At 44.8% G+C, this 22,747-nt stretch overlaps 1 protein-coding gene across 22 annotated transcripts in view; it reads right to left on the minus strand.

The window, feature by feature from the left end:
* The window catches only part of LOC147012859 (disks large homolog 1-like), a 295,559-nt gene that overhangs the window by 152,408 nt on the left and 120,404 nt on the right, over window positions 1-22,747 (minus strand). For 13 of the 22 annotated variants that reach the window (XR_015051089.1, XR_015051087.1, XR_015051088.1 and 10 more), the window contains 2 exons: window positions 19,018-19,101; window positions 203-256 (listed from right to left, as the gene is read on the minus strand). The exons of 3 other annotated variants lie outside the window; for them this stretch is intronic. Coding sequence is in view for 16 of the 19 variants with exons in the window: in XM_085854163.1 (XP_085710289.1) it covers window positions 203-256; window positions 19,018-19,101 (138 nt within the window). In the remaining 3 variants the exon portion in view is untranslated. The remainder of the gene's footprint in view (window positions 1-202; window positions 257-19,017; window positions 19,102-22,747) is intronic. 6 more of the 22 variants (XM_085854172.1, XM_085854164.1, XM_085854165.1 and 3 more) reach the window with 1 other exon arrangement.

Consider the following 22,747-nt stretch of genomic DNA (forward strand, 5'->3'; position numbering starts at 1 on the left):
ACGAAACCACTCAAATTCGAATTGCATTAGTGTCCAGAAGGCGGCACTCTCACACTGTGGAATGACAATGTGAAAATCTGAAGAAGGGAAGATAAAAAGGAAAAGCTATAATGGGGAAGGGTAAAGAAATAGAGTGAATGGGAAGCACGAGACCCCCTCCACCCCTTCCTCCGCAAAAGTGATCTCACTTCAGGTCACTTACATAGGATGAAGCTTCCAAGTTGTCAGTGTTCACAACGATTGGAGGGGGGTTTGCCTGCAGGGTAAAAGAGCAAGTATAAGAAATATTACCTTTTTGTGAGAGCAATCAGTTTCAAGCACAGGAGAATAAGATTGCAAAATTTGTCAAATGGGAAGCATGTCAATTGGATCAAGCACAAGGTGACCCAGAAAGCAAGTAGAGGTTTGGACGAGAATGACAACCTGTATCCATACCTTGAAATGTATTTATCCTTCTACCCTGACACGATTCAGAAAAACTGCATTGATGGTCTTTCGGAAAGCAGAAGTTTGAAATAAAAAAATATAAAGGGCCGACAGCAAACAAGAAAACAGCAATGAACAATCAGAATCTAATAAATAAAATTTGTCATGTGTTTGTTATGCAATTTTTACAAAGACCACTGGGACAACAAACCACCACATTTGTCACACAGAACAAGTCTAACCAAAAGATTTTCCTTGGAGTATTTTCATCCACCACCTCAGCCTTAAAAGATCCATAAAAAGCTTTTAGACCATTCAGACCCATAAGATCATCCATCCATTGGGACCATACCCTGTGTAGGGCGTCGGTGCTGCCGAAGCAGTCTCCTGGGCTATTGGGCACAATCCTGGATGGGTCGCTACTTCGACGCAGGTGGCCACTCCATAAGACCCTCCAAAGACCCCTGAATACCTCAAAAACCCTGTGCAAATCGAGTTATTTTACACCACAACCCCAAAGAACCTTTAAAACCACGAAGACCCTTTAAGTCCCTTTAGACTCCTTTGACCTTTATACCATTTAGATCCCTTCAGGCAGATTAGACAGCTTGGACCCTTGAACATTGAGCTTTAGACCACTTAGACCTTTTTAGACCCTTTTTATATGCTTGAGAGATGAGACCTCTTGGACCCCTCAGATACAATAAAAAAATTGGAACGTACCCTTCAGACTATCGAGAACCTTTTAAGCGCACACCACACAAACATCTATAGTCTTGTTGCAAAACACAGACTATACATTTTTTCAGCAAATAATGCACAAACTCGACCCACTCAGAGGGTGGGTTCTCTGCTACGTTATTTACCGTATGAAGAGTTTTTTTTATTTGTTTATTACTTGGCGAAATCTTCGATTTTGTCAAGTATGTTGGTCTGTTCCGTTTGTTGGTTTGTTTGTTTGTCCAGTTGTCTACAGCCCAAACGGCTGGACCAGTCGTTCTTAAATTTTTACACCTGATAAGCAATCCACCTAAGACGGTCCGCGTCCAAACCTCGTCTTAATCGGACTAAACGTCGCGACATGATGTCACACAATGTGGAAACACATTTTGGACATAACTCAGTGACCGGAAGTCGCTACGACTTCCGGTTGACGCCAAATTAAACTTCATTCAAATATCTAAATGATTACAAAATGCATCTTATTACAAATTACGCATAGTTTTCGCAAGCGTATTACGTCAAAGTTTTGCATATCGACGTCATTAAAAAATATATATATTTACGCTCGTGTGCAGCCGAAACTACTGAAGCAATCGTTCTCAAATTTTAACACATGATCGCCAATTTTGCTGAAATAGTCTGGGATCAAATTACGTCATAATCGCACTTAACGTCATGACGTTACGTCAAAAAAGGTGAAAACAAGCTTTTGAACATAACTCAGTAACCGGAAGCCGTAGCGACTTCCTGTTGACGCCAAAACAAACTTCAATGGAATATCTAAATGTTTTAAAATGCATGTTAGTACAAATGATGGACAGTTTTCGCAAGTGTATGACGTCAAAGTTTTTAGCTATTGGCGTGATTAAAAAAAAATTCTATTCGTTCTACAGGTCACAATTCTTAACCGATTTGGATGAAATTTTAACAGCTGATAGAAATCCAGTGTAAAAGGATATGTGACTTTTGGTGATGTTCAATATCAGGATCGGGATTCTGCATCACTTTATATTAGCGCCCATTATAAACCAATGGGGAATTTTGTGAATTACACATGGCTATTTCTCAAACAGTTTTGCAGTTATTAAATTGAAAATTATACTGTCTATTTATGCATGTAATATTAACATGTGTACAAAGTTTGATCGAAATTGACCCAAGGTCAAGGTCAGGGTCACCCAAAACATGAAAAACACACATATAAAATATACATTTTTGTTTTACAACATATTTCAAACCTGATAACGGGATCGTAAAGCTGGTTGAAAAGCAATGTTCCTAGCTATTTTCAAATATTTTCTACGATCAGAATGAAGGCAACAAGCACCGATGATAAGATGATAATGTCACATGGTGGCTTTAAATGAGTTGTGAAAATTTTCAATCTGCTGCCGTTACCATGACAACGCGCGCCTGATAATTGTTATTTGTGACGTCGCGTCATTTTATTAACGTACGAACAAATAAACACCACACATTCCACGACATTACAGCTTGGACCACCACACGGAAAGGTCAACTAATTCGCCAAGTGTCAGCACGATTTTTCATTTGTTTGTGCATTTGGACCCTGCAGGAACCAGTGGGACCAAACTTTGCATGGCCTTATCCTTTATCCAGAGGAAGGTCGAGGGCTATGTTTGGATTCAAATATTTGACCCCCAGATAAAAGCAGATAATTGGCCTTCAGGCCTCGATTGCGTCTTGTGCTTAAACACTGCCTGAGTCCCCCCCCCCGCCCCCCCAGGAGCGATCGAGTAATATGTTTTGTAAAGATCATATGTTGAGGTTGCAGTGATTTGTTGTCAACAACACAAATTTAATTACTAAGAGTATTCCATTGATTTTCCCCGAACAATGCCGGGTACTTCAGCTCATAACCAATAATAATATGTATATGTATATATATATATATATATATATATATATATATATATATATATATATATATATATATATATATATATATATATATATATAAATATATATATATATGTATATGTATTTATAGAAGTATTAATATATGTATATGTATATATGTATATATATGCATATATATGTATATAAATATATATGTATGTGTATATATATGTATGTGTATATATATATATGTATGTGTATATATATATATATATATATATATATATATATATATATATATATATATATATATATATATATATCTTATATAATATTTCCGAGTTTGTGGTTTCGTGTCGCGCTATCTTCGACTTTGTTCTGCGCTCGAGTAACGTGATATTCGGCTTACAATATCTCAAAGACCATATGAGGTGCATGGTACAAAAAAGTAAATAAAATGGTTCTGAAACGGTGAAATCGTATTCCACTTACTGCATTAAAGTAAAATTACTACTGATACTCTGCATCAGATCCTTTCTCAAACACACCCACCCCAACATGTCACGCACAGCGCGGGTTATGCTAGTATGCGCGCGCGCACACACACACACACACACACACACACACACACACACACACACACACACACACACACACACACACACACACACACACACACACACACACACACACACGACAGAAGTAAGTAGACACCATGATTTTAAAAGAATTTATTTGTTGAACATTTTAAGCACATTTGATCCATTTTAATAGATATACTAGCATTTGGTAGAATTGGGAGTGAGGAACACAATCAGGCCAGAGTTTCCTCCACACACCTTTGAGGTTTGCAGACATAACTTTCTTCCAAGACTCGTCGATGTTCTTGATTGCATTAAATATGTTGTGCCCCTTTCAGAGCGTCAGCTGCAGCTGCATGTGCATGCGGCTTGCTTTCCTGTTGCTGATCCTGCTCACCAGATTCTCTCAGCGAGGGAGCCTCGTGAGTGAAGGAGGCCAATGGGCCGACCACATGCCTCGTGGTTGCAGGAGGTTGACCAGCGTCTCAAGGAGATGGGGATGGGCCAGGCATCTGCCTTGGGGATGGCTAGATGGAGGCCCTGGAGTACTGGCAGAAAGTGGACGCAGCGATGCACTACTCTGGCGCATGCCCTCATACCTGACCCGACGTAGGTCACAGCTTGTAGAAAGCTAACGTTTCAAATGTCCAAGTTAATTTGAGGGGAAATGCTTCGTTTAATTTCCTTGGGCAGTGACATTTCAAACTTTTAAGCACAAATTAAATGGCAATAAAAATTAATGTAAACTCGTTGAGCAAACTGTATGCACATGGACTGGACATGTTCAGAACAAGTTCGGCAGGAAGAACAGGAAATGGTATCACGTGAGTCCCCAGTGGTGTCAGTTTGTGAAGCTTTACATCACTTTCATTACTTTCTTTATCACATTCGTCATTTCTGTTACGTTTACCTAAATTTTTTTTTTTAAATTAAGAAACGATCCAAAGGCACCTTCTTTTTCAGGGTTTAAGCAGGACGTACTTTATGTGCATTGCACTGTGTGTGCAAACATTCACTGTGCACCAACACATCAGGTTAAATGGAATAGCTTGAGTGGAATGTAAATTTAGGTGAATTGTAGTGCTGGGCAGCGATTTGGATCTTCTGAAATACGGATTCACTCACATTATTCATTTAATATAAAAGCGAGTGATTTTTTTTTAAGCTTTAAAAGTGAAATACAACAAAAGCTCTTAACGACTGTCAAGGAAGCATCATGGACTGGAGTATGTCCAGACCGGTGGTTGTGAAAAACCGGGGTGGAACACATTGGCCATGTCTGAAGCCAGTGCCGGATTAGGAAGGTTGAGTCATAATATATAAGGAACGTAAAATGGAAACAAGCATGTTGAGATAAAGCGCATGGCGAGGTATTGCTGCACTTTAGAAACAAGATCATGGGCGAAGTCGACGAGTGGCAAATTTTATTGGTCCTATGACAAAATGCCAAAATATTTTATTCAGGTACTACAAAGTGGAAGGGGTTTGAGTGTAAAAATGGCAATTTGTGTTCTCGTGTTTAAGTATATAATTCAATTGAAATAAAATAAGGATTTTAAAGGTTGTAGGAAAAAAAGAAAATCCGGAAGTTTACCGCCGTTGATGCAGTGTCTTTTGCACCACCTTTTCTGACATGTTACATTAGTTATTCATGCTTGTGTTTGTGTCCTTTATAACATCCTTAAAAACAGTAAGTTTCCTATTTGGAATGATTTTCAATTTTGTTTGACTGCCAGACAGGCAGACAAAGTGAAAAAAAACAATCTCACTCATCTGCGCACGTGTCATTGGGTCGAATTAGAGCCAAAGTACTGCTAAACTACAGGTTCATTTTCCTATCCATGCTCCGATTCGTGTTCAAAATATAACATTCAATTGAAATCAAGTTGTTACTCGATCATAAACTGATATTTGCAGAGAGGACAGACAGAAATGAACAAATTCCTTAACCCCACTTTTCGCTTCACATGCACAGGGTAATAAATGTATAAGCACGTCTTTGCTATACTACAACCGGACAGAGCCAAGCTGGTCATTTGGCACAATAATTTTTTTCCACTAATATATCAGTTTTCACAGCAAAAATATAAAGATTTTAACAGATGAACTTACAGTAATTTATTTGCTGTTTTACAAAAGGTGATGAGATATTAGATCATGTTGACAAAACTGACCCCAGTTATCCAAATGACTGCATCAAAATCCAGTGACTGACACCAAGATCCATTCCATGACAAATGCATTTGTTGTGCAGTGCTATACTAAGAGAATTTGGTTATCCAAGTGGACAGATAACCAGCCATGCTGGAAGCTTACAGACAAAAAGTTAACATTTTGTGAGAAGACACAGGTCTGGTGGTTGGAATATGAAGAGGGGAAGGGTATGCTCTCTTCACTGTGCTGAAGGCATGATAGTACGAATAAGCAAAAACCTTCAAAACAAATGGAATTTAGAACCTTCTATTCATTACAAGCACAGTCAATTTGTCATCCATGATAGCTCACCAGCAGCACCTCAATGTCAAGTCAGCAGAATTAAATAAATGTGTGTTTCTTCCACATTGAGCAAGAGAAAAAGAGATGAAGTGCTGTTTAATGCCTCTTAGTGTGCTTACTGGTGGGCTAAAGAAGAGTTGGGCAACAGAAATCTGTCATCACTTCGAGAAGTTCTGCAGACAATGGGTTTTCATGATACGAGGTATTTTGTACATTACTCTGCCAGGTCAACACTGGAAATATTTCTAACCATTGGCCAGACAATTCAAGAAAAGGTTGTTAGATTGGTTCAAATTTCTCAGTCCTTTGGATTGTGAGCTGATGTGACAGAAATGGCAGTTACAGAGAAACTACTGCTCTACATCCGCATGTTGCTGAAGATGCCACGGTCCAAACAAAATTTGTAACAGTGAGAGATGTGTTGACACAATTTACAAGTCTCGATGCTGAGTCTCCATGCAGGCATCTATCAAACTTCAAAATTTGGCCTGAAAAGGGAAGTGCTTGTCATCGTTGGTAAATGACGGAGCTAGTGTTGTGGTGGGAAAGAACACATGCTTAGCTGCTCGATCAAAACAATCCATAAACTAGAGGGGGAGCACTCAGTAGCGTGGAAAACCTCCGCCGCCAATACTGCTGGGTCACTTAAGTGAACCTGATATCCCATTCATTGTAGGTAAAAACAGATCAGACTCGACTGAACCACGATTGAATAAACTAAACGAGATCGATGCGCATGTAGAAATGCCAAAAAAAAAAAATCGAATTTTTTTTGAAAAAAAGGTGCAAAATTTCAGTTTTTTTTTTCTCTAACAAATTATTATTTTTTTGGTTGGAAATCACTTAAAACATGTAGAAATGCAAAAACGAAAATTCAAATATTTTTTTTCAAAATGGCCACCATAGTGGCCATATTGGACTTTGGCAAAGTCCAAAATCTAATGGCATGATCCTTGGATCATACCTCATCCCCCCACCAAGTTTCGTCGAAATCCGTCCAGGAGTTTTTCCGTAATACTGTTCACAAACAAACAAACAAACAAGCAGTCAGAGACTGGTACTCAGAAATCGTAAACTTGACCTCTGACCTTGTCTAATAAAAGCTGTCTCTGGAAAAGGTAGCGATGCAAACCAGAAGTTTCTATGATGATTCCGTACCAAACCATCAAAAATCGTAACGTCGACCGAAGCAAAAATCTCCATTTCTCCACGCAATTATTTTATATTATTTTATTAAAGTCACAAAACCGTAATTTTCGGCCATCCACCAATAATCTTTACATAATCCGACGGCTAAGCGAGTCAGGAATGCGACTTTAACCTTTATTGGGATAAAAAATGACTTTTAAACACCATCTTTATCGAAAACACCGTCAGCGCGCACACGGAAAACCATTACGTGACTCAACGCCGCCTGTGCTCGAGCGTGCTGCACCACGTGACGACCCGTGACGCGGCGAGTGAAATATTTTTTATATAATCTTAAAACGTCTCCAAAACATCTGATTTTTTACCAGAATTTCAACAACCGAGTTTTAAGCGTTCTAAGCGATCACAAAAACCGAAGACAAAATTAAAATCGAAGTTAAAACGAACTCGTAACGTCGAGCGAAGCAAAAATACTCCATTTCTTTAGAAATCCTTAGATTTCGTAAGTAACAAACAGTCATAGACTGGTACTTACAAAATCGTCAACTTGACCTCTGACCTTGTCTAATCAAAGCTGTCTCAAGAGAAGGTAGCGACGCAAACCAGAAGTTTCTACGATGATTCTGTACCAAACCATCAAAAATCATAACGTCGACCAAAGCAAAAATCTCCATTTCTCCACGCAATTATTTAATATTATTTTATCAAAGTCACAAAACCGTAATATTCAGCCATCCACCAACAATGTTTACATAATCCGACGGCTTTACATAATCCGATAAGCAAAAATACTCCATTTCTCCACGTCAATTTACGGAATTATGTTTGACCTCACTGTGACCTTGACCTTTGACCGATTTTGACCAAAATCTAATCAGCGCGAGCCATCACCCTCCTGAATCACGTGGTGTAATTTGACATTGGTAGCTTCTTCCGTTCTCAAGTTATCGTGCCTACAAACACATAAACACACAAACACACACACAAACAGAGGACGGAATTCATCAATATACTTACGAAATCTTTAGATTTCGAAAGTAACAAACAAACAGGGGTGAAAACAGTAACCTCCGTCCATCTTTGATGGCGGAGGTTAATGATTAGTATTCACTAGATTTGCCATAGGCTTACAATGGCTTGTTCAGACCCAACAGATGACATATCTTACCTGAAAGAGGTAGAGTAACTTCTTATATGTTGGAAGTTTTTCTAGACATTTGACTGCATATGTTAAGACCCAAAAAGAGCTGCATTCAATGACATTGTCAGAGACTGCCAACTGACCAGAGGGACATTGTCTTAGAGAGAGAGAGAGCGAGTGAGCGAGTGAGCGAGTGAGTGAGTGAGAGAGAGACAGTGTGAGACAGAGAGAGACAGTGTGAGACAGAGAGAGACAGAGAGAGACAGAGAGAGACAGAGAGAGACAGAGAGAGACAGAGAGAGACAGAGAGAGACAGAGAGAGACAGAGAGAGACAGAGAGAGACAGAGAGAGACAGAGAGAGACAGAGAGAGACAGAGAGAGACAGAGAGAGACAGAGAGAGACAGAGAGAGACAGAGAGAGACAGAGAGAGACAGAGAGAGAGAGAGAGAGACAGAGAGAGACAGAGAGAGACAGAGAGAGACAGAGAGAGACAGAGAGAGACAGAGAGAGACAGAGAGAGACAGAGAGAGACAGAGAGAGACAGAGAGAGACAGAGACAGAGAGAGACAGAGACAGAGAGAGACAGAGACAGAGAGAGACAGAGACAGAGAGAGACAGAGACAGAGAGAGACAGAGACAGAGAGAGACAGAGACAGAGAGAGACAGAGACAGAGAGAGACAGAGACAGAGAGAGACAGAGACAGAGAGAGACAGAGACAGAGAGAGACAGAGACAGAGAGAGACAGAGACAGAGAGAGACAGAGACAGAGAGAGACAGAGACAGAGAGAGACAGAGACAGAGAGAGACAGAGACAGAGAGAGACAGAGACAGAGAGAGACAGAGACAGAGAGAGACAGAGACAGAGAGAGACAGAGACAGAGAGAGACAGAGACAGAGAGAGACAGAGACAGAGAGAGACAGAGACAGAGAGAGACAGAGACAGAGAGAGACAGAGACAGAGAGAGACAGAGACAGAGAGAGACAGAGACAGAGAGAGACAGAGACAGAGAGAGACAGAGACAGAGAGAGACAGAGACAGAGAGAGACAGAGACAGAGAGAGACAGAGACAGAGAGAGACAGAGACAGAGAGAGACAGAGACAGAGAGAGACAGAGACAGAGAGAGACAGAGACAGAGAGAGACAGAGACAGAGAGAGACAGAGACAGAGAGAGACAGAGACAGAGAGAGACAGAGACAGAGAGAGACAGAGACAGAGAGAGACAGAGACAGAGAGAGACAGAGACAGAGAGAGACAGAGACAGAGAGAGACAGAGACAGAGAGAGACAGAGACAGAGAGAGACAGAGACAGAGAGAGACAGAGACAGAGAGAGACAGAGACAGAGAGAGACAGAGACAGAGAGAGACAGAGACAGAGAGAGACAGAGACAGAGACAGAGTGAGAGACAGAGTGAGAGACAGAGTGAGAGACAGAGTGAGAGACAGAGTGAGAGACAGAGTGAGAGACAGAGTGAGAGACAGAGTGAGAGACAGAGTGAGAGCGAGAGTGAGAGCGAGAGTGAGAGACAGAGTGAGAGACAGAGTGAGAGACAGAGTGAGAGACAGAGTGAGAGACAGAGTGAGAGACAGAGTGAGAGACAGAGTGAGAGACAGAGTGAGAGACAGAGTGAGAGACAGAGTGAGAGACAGAGTGAGAGTGAGAGTGAGAGTGAGAGTGAGAGTGAGAGTGAGAGTGAGAGTGAGAGTGAGAGTGAGAGTGAGAGTGAGAGTGAGAGTGAGAGTGAGACAAAGAGACAAAGAGACAAAGAGACAAAGAGACAAAGAGACAAAGAGACAAAGAGACAAAGAGACAAAGAGACAAAGAGACAAAGAGACAAAGAGACAAAGAGACAAAGAGACAAAGAGACAAAGAGACAAAGAGACAGAGAGACAGAGAGACAGAGAGACAGAGAGACAGAGAGACAGAGAGACAGAGAGACAGAGAGACAGAGAGACAGAGAGAGAGAGAGAGAGAGAGAGAGAGAGAGAGAGAGAGAGAGAGAGAGAGAGAGAGAGAGAGAGAGAGAGAGAGAGAGAGAGAGAGAGAGAGAGAGAGAGCAAGAGCAAGAGCAAGAGAGAGATAGAGAGAGATAGAGAGAGATAGAGAGACAGATAGAGAGATAGATAGATAGATAGATAGATAGATAGATAGATGGAGAGATAGATAGATGGATAGATAGATAGAGTGAGAGCGAGAGAGAGCGTGGGAGCGACCGAGAGCGAGGGCGCAACAGAGAGCGAGGGCGCAACAGAGAGCGAGGGCGCAACAGAGAGCGAGGGCGCAACAGAGAGCGAGGGTGCAACAGAGAGCGAGGGTGCAACAGAGAGCGAGGGCGCAACAGAGAGCAAGGGCGCGACAGAGAGCGTGGGAGCGACAGAGAGCGTGGGAGCGACAGAGAGCGTGGGAGCGACAGAGAGCGTGGGAGCGACAGAGAGCGTGGGAGCGACAGAGAGCGTGGGAGCGACAGAGAGCGTGGGAGCGACAGAGAGCGTGGGCGCGACAGAGAGCGAGGGCGCGACAGAGAGCGAGGGCGCAACAGAGAGCGAGGGCGCAACAGAGAGCGAGGGCGCAACAGAGAGCGAGGGCGCAACAGAGACCGTGGCAGCAACCGAGAGCGTGGGAGCAACAGAGAGCGTGTGAGCAACATAGAGCGTGAGAGCAACAGAGAGCGTGGGAGCAACAGAGAGCGTGGGAGCAACAGAGAGCGTGGGAGCAACAGAGAGCGTGGGAGCAACAGAGAGCGTGGGAGCAACAGAGAGCGTGGGAGCAACAGAGAGCGTGGGAGCAACAGAGAGCGTGGGAGCAACAGAGAGCGTGGGAGCAACAGAGAGCGTGGGAGCAACAGAGAGCGTGGGAGCAACCGAGAGCGTGGGAGCAACAGAGAGCGTGGGAGCAACAGAGAGCGTGGGAGCAACAGAGAGCGTGGGAGCAACAGAGAGCGTGGGAGCAACAGAGAGCGTGGGAGCAACAGAGAGCGTGGGAGCAACAGAGAGCGTGGGAGCAACAGAGAGCGTGGGAGCAACAGAGAGCGTGGGAGCAACAGAGAGCGTGGGAGCAACCGAGAGCGTGGGAGCAACCGAGAGCGTGGGAGCAACCGAGAGCGTGGGAGCAACCAAGAGCGTGGGAGCAACCAAGAGCGTGGGAGCAACCAAGAGCGTGGGAGCAACCAAGAGCGTGGGAGCAACCAAGAGCGTGGGAGCAACCAAGAGCGTGGGAGCAACCAAGAGCGTGGGAGCAACCAGGAGCGTGGGAGCAACCAGGAGCGTGGGAGCAACAGAGAGCGTGGGAGCAACAGAGAGCGTGGGAGCAACAGAGAGCGTGGGAGCAACAGAGAGCGTGGGAGCAACAGAGAGCGTGGGAGCAACAGAGAGCGTGGGAGCAACAGAGAGCGTGGGAGCAACAGAGAGCGTGGGAGCAACAGAGAGCGTGGGAGCAACAGAGAGCGTGGGTACACCCACATCCATCACACCTTCCATCTGCACCACACACCCTGTTCATTACCATGTGAACAGTCTGGCTCACATCTGGGTGAGGTGTGGGTCGACATTATCCCCCACCAATTTCATTTATCGTTTAATCATTCTTATCTCCTCTCAGAATGCTTGAAGCACTTGTGTGTGTAGATTCTTAAGATGACTGAATGAGGGGCTTACGTGTTTGTGTTGAGACCTTTCTTTGTGACACTGTTTTTGCTTTGTAAATACCTGGTTTTACCTTGTATGTCTATGCCTTTTCCAAATCTTTGATAAACTGTTTCCAACCTGCACAATTGTCTTTTTCTCCATTGGTTAGACAGAGTATGTAAATAGTGGATGAGAGTTCTGTCCCACAGTTTTGTTATGGTGAGTGATTAGCTAACGTCCCACTTATGGTATCGCTCGACCATTCTTGATTGACAGTTGTGTGGCCTTGAGAGAACGGTTCCCAGTCTGGGAATTAATTTGCCGGGAAGGTAATGCAGCAATTGGATGTGAGGACCCTACCTCAATTAATAGTCTCAGACAGCATGCGTGGTTGTTCAGCAACCTGTCGTGCCGCAGATTTCTTTGGGCTTGTAGCATGGTATTGTGTACACTGTGGTCCTGAATGAGGAGAACGCTTAGAAATTGAACCCAGTTTGAATGAGATAAACAATCTTAATCTATCTATAATTCCAGCAATGTCTGTGTTGTGCTGTATCACGTGATTGGGTTTTCGTATATCATGACTCGCCCGCTAGGGGTGGCAGAAATGTACATCAGGACGCGCAATAAAGCGGAGTTGCTGCTAACACTCTTGCTTCTCGTGTTCCACTGCACCTCGTACACCATAGTTGGCTGACGAGGATGGTTGAAAATGGACACGTGCCCGTTTTCGTCCTAGACGACTCCGAATTGTTTTCAGAGCAATTGGGATGCTATTTCCACGCGAATGATGTGGTCGACGAGAGCAAACAGAAGTCGATCTTGCTCGCTTCGCTTTCGACAGAGCATTATCGACTACTGAGTGATTTGGTGGCGCCGGACAAGCCCCGTGATGAAGGGCTGTCGTTTCGGGACATTGTGCAGAAGATGAAAGCACACATGGCGCTGGAGAAGTCATTACAGCTCGCTCGATACCAGTTCGATCGCCTCTCGAAAGGTGCAGAGGAGCGCGTCGCTGATTTCGTGGCGCGAGTGAAGCATTCTTCCGTGGCATGCAAGTTCACGGTGGAGGAGCGTCCAGCTCAGCTCGGAGATCGTTTTATTGCTGGTTTACAAGATGCGAAGATGGTTTCGGCGGTTCTACGGCTGAAGGGTGAAGCCATTACATTCGACTCGGCGGTCAGCACGGCTACAGCAGTCGAGCAGACTCGCGGGGATGTGCGGGCCATCACCGGCCATGCGGGGTCGCAAGCACCCCGGGGCGCGCGCACGACCTTCGGTGCGGGTCGGACGTAGCCGCGCGACCGCACGTGCGGTGAGGTGACCCCGCGGACGTGTTTGGGATGCGGAGGTCGACACCTGCGCCGTGCGTGCCCGTACAAAAGCACCGTGTGTTTAAATTGTCACAAGGTGGGTCATCTGAAGCATGTGTGCCGTGGGGCGCCGGCCACCGTTAAGGTCATGGACGGCGATGTGCGAGGCGACCTCGGCGACCCGGGGCGGAACCGGCGGCCGTTGTTGAGCCTGTTTTCAATCGGCCCGGCGGCGGCGCGCCCGATGACGGTGGAAATCGAAGTGAACAAAACGCCGATCATGTTTCAGGTTGATACGGGAGCGGCTGTCTCGATCATCGGCGAACAGACCGCGCGTAGACTCAACGGCCTGAAGCTTATCAGGTCAAACCTCACGCTGTTCACATACACCCGCGAGAAGATAACGCCAGTCGGGATGGCAGACGTGTCTGTGCGGTACCAAGGCCAGGTCGCCGCACTTTCGTTGTACGTCGTGCGGGGGAGGGGACCGTCTCTCCTCGGCCGAGACTGGCTGTCCCGCATCAGGCTAGACTGGGCCGCAATTCACCTTGTGCAACCCGTGCCAAGCCGGTGGGAGGATCATTTGGAGAAGATTCTTCAAAGACATCAAGGTTTGTTTTGCGACGACATTGGGAAACTCAAGGGCGTGGAGGCAAAGCTCTTCCTGAAGGAGGGGGTGGTTCCTCGTTTTTGTAAACCACGACCGGTGCCGTATGCCCTGCGGGACAAGGTCAAGGGTGAACTGGATAGGCTGGAGGCCTGTGGAGTGATCGAACGGGTGTCGTACTCAGATTGGGCCACCCCGGTTGTCACGGTGCTGAAACGGAATGGAGACGTCCGATTGTGCGGGGACTTCAAATCCACGGTTAACCCGGGGCTCAGCGTGGAGCAATATCCATTGCCGTCAATCGATGAAATATATGCGCGGTTGGCGGGGAGTCGATACTTCACGAAGCTAGACCTGCGTGATGCATATTTTCACCTGGCAATGGATCCCGGGAGTAGCGAGCTTTTGACAATCAACACGTGTCAAGGGCTCTATCGATATACCCAACTCTGTTTTGGGATTGCTTCGGCCCCAGCCTTGTGGCAGAAAGCCATGGATCAGGTTTGCATTGGCCTGCCTGCTCAGACCTACCTGGACGATGTGCTCATTGCGTGGAAAACGGCAGACGAGCACCTTGCGAACATTCCCCAAGTGCTGACAAAGCCAGAAGCGTGCGGCCTGCGCTTGAACAGGGACAAGTGCGCGTTCTTCAAGCAGCGCTTGGAATACCTCGGGCACATCATCACGCCGGAGGGCTGTTGAAAGGTCCTCGGAAGGTGGAGGCGATTCAACACATGCCACCGCCTCGTGACAAGACGCAGCTGCGCTCGGTCATTGGTATGGCCCAGTATTACCAAAGGTTTGTGTGCGGGCTCAGCTCACAACTTGCGTTGTTAACACGGTTGCTCAGGAAGGACGAGCGCTGGGCCTGGGGGCCTGCACACCAAGCGTCGTTCGACCGCGTCAAGCGGCTGCTCACAGAGGATACGGTCCTCGTGCACTACGAGCCTGCGCGTCCGCTCTTATTGGCATGCGACAGCTCTGCATATGGCATCGGGGCAATGCTCTCCCACAGGATGGACGATGGTTCTGAGCGGCCTGTTTGTTTTGCATCCCGGACCCTGTCCGCAGCAGAGCGGGAATATGCCCAGATCGAGCGCGAGGCTCTCAGCCTCGTCTGGGGTGTGCGGAGGTTTCATCAATACCTGCTGGGGCGGCATTTCACTTTGCAGACGGATCACAAACCGCTTCAATTCAACCTGAGACCTGAACGCGAGGTACCGGTGGTAGCGGCCGCGTGAATACAGCGGTGGTGTCTGTTTCTTGCTGCTTACGATTATGATATTCAGTTCCGAAGCACCGAGAAGCGTGCTAACTGCGACGGGCTCTCACGCTTGCCGTGTGCGGAGGGTCCAGCTGCGTCTGAGTCGGCCGACCGGGTCGATGTGTTCGCGCTGGGCCAGGTCCAAAGCGGGCCGATCACGGCCAGACAGGTCGCGGTGGAATCGGCTCATGATCCGGTGCTCGCCCGTGTCGTCCAGGCGATTTCTACGGGGAATTGGAGTGATCTACCTTCGACACCGGCATTTCAACCTTTCATGTCGTGCGCACCGGAGGTGTCGTTGGTCCAACGGTGCGTAATGTGGGGAATGAGGACGGTGATTCCAACGAAGTTCAGGCAGCGGTGTTTGGAAGAACTGCATGTCAGTCACCTTGGCGTCGAGAAGACCAAGAGTCTTGCTCGTAGCCTGTTGTGGTGGCCGGGGTTGGACAAAGACATTGAGCAGTTGGTTAAGCGTTGCGCCACGTGTCAAACCTATGCTGATAACCCGCGTCGAGCCTCGGGGTTATGGCCGACCCCAGACAGAGCCTGGCAGAGGGTCCATGTAGATTTTGCGGGGCCGGTTAATGGCAAAATGTTTTTGATTGTGATCGATGCATTCTCTAAATGGCCGGAGGTTGTAGTAATGCAGCATACATCAGCAAACATTACAGTCGAGAAACTGCGGATGATCTTTGCTAATAAAGGATTACCGGAGATCCTGGTCTCTGATAACGGTCCGCAGTTCATCGCAGGTGTATTTGACGAGTTTATGCGTCAAAATGGTATTCGACATCTAAGGTCCGCACCGTATCATCCTGAGACGAATGGGCAAGCTGAGTCGTTGGTTAAGATGTTGAAACGGGCTTTGCGCAGGGGGGGGTGTTGCACCTGTGCAGACGGTGGTCGATGTCTTTTTGCTCCATTACAGAAACGCGATTCATCCTGTCACGGGTGATTCGCCTGCCATTCGTCTCTATGGATGGGCGTTGCGGTCCAGACTGGATTTGCTGCGACCTGGAGGGTCGGGGAGTGGGGCGGTGTCACGTCCGACGCTGCTGCGCGGTTTCGATGTGGGACAGCGGGTAATGGTGAGCGATTATTTCCACGGTTCCAAATGGGTGCCGGCTGTGGTCTCTGTGGTACTGGGGCCGGCGAATTGCATGGTGCGGACTGATGGTGGGGAGGTGTGGAAGCGGCACGTGGACCAAATGCATGATCGCTGTTCAGCGTCACTCCCCCACACCCCCCGGGGCCGAATTATGCGGGACCCCCACCTGTAATGTCACCGTGGCCAGACGTTGTATCGCCAGGGCCGGATGTGCCGACGCCCACGGGGTCTTCACCTGATTCAGTCCTGCCCGGGGATGTCGGGCAGGCTGGTCGGCCGGGGGCGGTTGTTATTGCGGATGGCGCGAGTCCGACGAGGGTGTCACCTCGACCGAGCCGGGAGGCGTCTGAGCCTGGGCTGTCTGGCAGCGCTGCCCGTCCGAGGCGGGTCAGGGTGCGGCCACGGTACTTGGAGGATAATGAGTATTGATTGGTTTTGGTTGGTTATGTTATGATTGTCTTTTCATCATTTGACTTGTCATTCTATGAGGGGAGGAGTGTGCTGTATCACGTGATTGGGTTTTCGTATACTAGGGGTGGCAGAAATGTACATCAGGACGCGCAATAAAGCGGAGTTGCTGCTAACACTCTTGCTTCTCGTGTTCCACTGCACCTCGTACACCATAGTGTACGAAAAATACACCATCGTGTGTGTGTGTGTGTGTGTGTGTGTGTGTGTGTGTGTGTGTCTGTGACCACTGTTTCTCGACAACCACTGGTCCGATCTTATTGAAACTTGCCAGGTATATTGCTGGGGACCTGAGGATGTGCCTTTTCAAGGTTTGATATTAATCGGACAAGTGCTTCCCAAGTTATGGCCATTTATTTACCAAACCAATGACAAGACACGTTATTGCGTGGGCGTGGGCGTGGCCGACGGGGAAGGGAAGCTCAGCCGCGTTCCTCATTACGGGTTACAACGTATGGGCTTCCAGATAATGATGACTTCGTGTATTCTAATAATTTCTCGATTTCTTATGCACATTTATAGATAAACACAATGCCCCAAGTTATGATCGTTTTCATATTAGACGGTGCATAAATTTCGGTAACATCAGAGTGCTGGTATGCTCCGAACCAGGAAGTAAATTTTTTTCTCTCTTCTCTTTTTGTTTTTCCTTGCCACAACATTGCGAAAAGGTAAAATACGTTGGCGCTAATTGAATAATTGGTTATTAAAACCAAATTGTGAATAATCGTAACTGCGAATAATATGCGAACTTCAGGGCCACGCACTTACGGGCACGCAAGAGCGAAGAAACAGCCTGTGTGGTTGTTGTTTGTTGCTCACAGTTTGAATATATTTTTTTTTTTTTTATGGGCACATACTGGTGTTGTATAATGCCCAAGTGTCTGTGCTTTCAGAAAATGTATACTTTACTATGGGTCCTATGGATATAGTTGCTTACAAAGCATGTTTTTTTTATCCAAACACAGGCTATTTTTTCCATTTTTATAGCTCATTTTTTGGAAATGGGTTACATGTATGATTGTATATGTTGTCCAAAATGGTTGAAAATGCATTTTTTGTTTGATATATATCATCATACATAAGAATAGAACAATTCCTCGAAACAGTACATTTCTTCGACCTTCTGCATATCTTGGCACCTACAAATGTGTAAAATCTCAGATTTTGCAAAATTTCCCCCAGTCATAAAAAAGCTTACAAAATCTTATTCCAGAAATTTGAAATGTATCTGATAGAACATCTTAAATAGCAATTTACTTCTGCATAAAGTGATGATATAAAATGGCAAGTTTCAACATGGATCATTACTACATACCAGTTTTTAGGTTCACTTCCATGATTGGGTCAAAAATGTTAGGAAGTACGTAACAAATTGCATTTATCAAGCTGCTACAAAATTACTGGTAGCTATAAGCTTGATTTTATAACCATAGAATAAGTTTACCAAGATGACCCTATGATATAAAAATCAACACCAAAGACCAGTTTGTGTTCAGTATACAGAACATCAAAGGTCGTTAGGAAGTATGTCACGTTTTAAAGAAATCTGCACTTTTAATCCTAAGATTAATTAAGAAACCAACTTTGACCTTGTCAGAGCAATAGAAAGAGGAAGAATTAAGCTCTGCCCAAATAGATCCTGAATCTCCATGATGTTGGCTCACAAATGATATGCAAAACTTAATCATACAATGACTTTCATTTTTTGGTCCCCCGTGTCCTAAATGTGTACATAATACCTTGCTACAAACAAGCCTTTGCAGATTGTCTGTTTTAGGGTTATTGGTCAGAAAGTGGGTCCAGGAAAAGCCCCTTTGCAACCGGGACCTGTGAAACCCGTAACAATAGTGAGCTTATTGTGTGTCGCAAGGGCTGCTGGTTGCATCCTTTTCTGGGGTCACGGCTGTGTCGCTAACGCAGTGCCCTCTAGTACCAGTGCACTGGTACTTATTTCACTGACCTCAGAAGGATGACAAGCTGAGTCAACCCCACCTGGTGTTAATTCAATGTAAAAGAGGGTTGAACTCAATACCCAAATACCTTAAGCCAGCCATCTTATCCATCAAGCCAACACCGGGCTTCACCACAAAAATGCATACTACATACACTGTCAAGGTAATGGTTGCTTAGAATTGTAGTTGCACAACAGAAAAATGGAAAAGCAAATATTTCAAAATGAAGTTGCAGTAATTCATGCATGATTTCAAAGCAAAGAAAAAGAAGCAGCAAGAGGGATGCAAACATTACTAAACCTGAGTGAGTTCAGGAGGGGAGGGCAGGGAAGCAGGAAGGTTGCTGGCAGGAGACACATCGAGGGATGAGGGGGTGGCGTCAGGCTGGAAGTTTCGGGAGATGAAATGGGGAGGGAATTGGGAGAGAAATAAATAATAAAACACAAGGTGAGGCAATGGTGAATCTGCATGAAATTTGAGAGAAATGGTTTTGACTGAATTTGCCATGTTCCCTGCATGCACAAGGCCAAAGCTGAGCATTTTGTGAGATTTGAGAATTCCAAAAAGTATTGCAGCTAAAAATCTTTCAAGCATTTCATTTTCCATACAAAATTTTTTTGGGATGTTTTGGGACAAATTAAAGGCAGCTGCATTTCATTTGTCCCAAAATTTTGACATTCAAAATTTTTTTTAAAATGCAGAGAGAAAATGACAATGATAAAAACACTCAAAAACAAAAACGTTAAAAAAAAATTTAAAAAAGACAACAAAAAATTGGAAGAATCATGGCAAATAAATAATGAATGTGAATAAATGATCATTTCTAAACAACAATGGTGTTGAACTGGCCTTGTGTTCTGTCATAATGTCTCCATTATATCAATATATTCCTCACATAATTAATTAACAGCAGAGGAAACATCATGGGGACAAACAAAACATCGCAGGGACGAACGAACAAAACATCACAGGGATGACTGACAAAAATGGCTTCACAAATGGGGAAATTATCTTTTTATTAATTTGCTCAATTGCTTGTCCGAGTTCATTCTACCCAAGTACCTACCCATCAGTTTGACAGGTTACATGTTCATTGGACCATCAAGCTCAAATTTAAAACTATTCCACAAGAACACCAACTTTTGGAAAAAAAAGAACTCCTGATATTGCAAGTACCAATCAAGTGCAACAAAATAAAATCGTTTTCGTTGTCCTCACTCTTTCAGTCAAACAAGAAAACTATTTCGATTTGGCGAAACAACTGTGGCAACAGGACATGGTGATAAGCGCAGGAACAGTCCGCCTGATACGCTACATACTGGGGCACAAAGAATTGGTCTCCTTCGGCACGCAGTGATGGTGGTCGTGCTGGGAAGCAGCGGAATGAAGCGTCTGGGCCCAATTCTTCAAGAAAACACACACACACACACACACACACACACACACACACACACACACACACACACACACACACACACACACACACACACACACACACACACACACACACACACACACACAGTAATTTAGCAAAGCCAAATGTCTTGCTCTGGGCCTCGTTTCAATAATTGAACGTTTTGTACCTGTGGATACAGCACAATAAGCTGTGATACAAAATGTTACCTTTTGAACCAATCCATGGCTCACATGTTCTCAAAACAGACGTCGAGTTGCAACCGCAAAGAGTAAAGGACAAACTCGTCACAGGTCGTCACATCATCCGGGGAGCCGGATGGCCTTGGGAAATGGAGCACGAATCAATGAGAAGAGTGCTTGGGTCACACAAGCCGAGCAGGCTTGGAGACTAATCGTAAGTTGGTCTCAAACCAACACTTCACCACCAGATGATTCCAATTAAACACAAAGAAAGTATCGATGATCTCCATAGTCATCAAATCACAAGAATCACGATACTCACAAATATCACGTATATCAGCGACACAATGATAAACACTAACGTGTAAAAACTTTCAGGCTGCCCAACCACTGACATTACCTATCCTTCACTTGACTGCTGGAAACAAGTTCACAGGTTAGATATTACAAGTCATTTTACAAAACAACTGTATAGGCCTCAGGTGCTGTGAGCCGTTACTTGCACTGCAAACAGTTAATTAGTCAAAATAGTACTCTGTCAGCAGAAACCACAAAATCATGGAATGTAAGCCGAAAACACACAAACCAATAAAACAAGCACAAGATTAGCAGGTAGTGTTCAAACACTTGTGCCTTCCACAACAAGAACACAGGGTGGTGAAGGAAACGGCGAACACCATGGGCGATGGATGACCGGGACCGCCACAGGCAATGGTGATCGTCGTGCAGACTAATCAAAACAGCTCGGAAGTACAGAAAAGGACGTACAAGACAAACATCATGACAATGGTAAAATAAATAAAACAAGAGAATATTTCTCTGCAATGCAAGTTTATATGCATTGCCTATTACATTAAGCTCCTGATAATTTAATAGGAATATTTGGTCAGGCAAATAACACATTCCTTTCCCACTCTTAATGATTAATTATTCAAAAAATGTGATTGAGAATGCACCCCCACCTTCCCATTACTTTATTCATCATATGGTCTCCAATTTTACATTCACATGGCTATTGTTGTTTAAATTAGCTGTACAACAGTCAGGTTCCCTTGTTTCATTTAATCCTAAAGGCTGATTAACAAGATTCTCTCTTGTAATTAATGACATGAAAAGTTAGTAAAACATGGCATTCAGTAAAGGATTCCAATCCTAAAATATGGAATTTGCTGCCTGTCTGAGTCTGTCTGTCTGTCTGTTTTTTAACCATGATACATTCAGTCACTACCTACCCCCCCCCCACCCCCAACCCCTCACACCCAAGGGGGTGTTCTGTCTTCAGTGAAGTCCATGTTAAGGTGTATATCAGTGTTAAGACAGCTAAGCTAATAACAAAACTCACTAGAAGGGTACTCAGTAGAATGTATGCCTCCACCATGTAATGCCTGATCCACGAGAGCTTGTCGGGCTGAATACATTTTTGAAACATGCCAAATATCAGATTGGCCCCATCTCAAAGGTGAAGAATCACTTCTCATATCCAGATCCGGATTCGGATCCTCACCAAAATAAAAATAAACCAATGTCACCCACAGGGTGACCCGTATCTTGCCAAAAGGTGACCACGTGTGACTTCTTTAAGGTCACACTGAGGTGAACAGAGCTGCTATCCACCAGGAGCGACTCCTTGAGGAATATCTGCCTACGAGAGATTCCGATGAGAATCGTTCTACAAAGTAACCATGAAAAATATGCGTTTGCCTCAAAACGTCACCAAATGACGTCATAATGTCTCAAGCTTGACATATCTAGAAAGCACTCATCGAGGTGTTCAATTTGAGGTACTACACGATATGGTTCCTAAAACTTGAAAATTTGACCTTGGGGTCAAATATGTTTGACCTCAGGCGCTAACCATGAAGGTCAAGGCAAATCGCCACCAAAAATTAATCAGCTGAGCGCCAGACCATGAACTATATTCCCATGAAGTTTGAAGACGATCCGATCAAAATTACTCAAAAAATAAGGGTTTCGTCGACTCCCCTGATTTGCGACAAAGTGACCTTGACCTTTGACCTTGACCTTCAAAATTTTGTGCAATGAAAGGGACCTCTATAGGCCTCTGATATGCGAAGTTACAAAAATTTCCAATGATAACTGTGCTCTGCAGAATTTTTTATACGTGATTACAGACAAACAAACAAACAAACAAACAAAAAAAAAAAACATACAAGTTGACTAACATATCTTGCAAAAACTTCGTTTTGGCAAGATAAAAAAATCTTAGTGGTCACATACCCAACCTGTCCACCAAGTTTCATCCGAATCCATCCACAACTTTTTGAGAAATCGTGCTATATATCGTTTTTGGTTCTATCTCTCAATGGTGAAGAATCATTTAAAAATGCTCATAGTCGGATGCGGATCCGGATCTTCACCAAAATCTAATCAGTTCGTTCTTGTCAAACACCGAACCTGCCCACCAAATTTCATC

Source organism: Eptatretus burgeri, chromosome 14 (assembly GCF_056783735.1).
Source record: "Eptatretus burgeri isolate ZD-2024b chromosome 14, Ebu_testis_v1, whole genome shotgun sequence".
Lineage (NCBI taxonomy): Eukaryota > Metazoa > Chordata > Myxini > Myxiniformes > Myxinidae > Eptatretus > Eptatretus burgeri.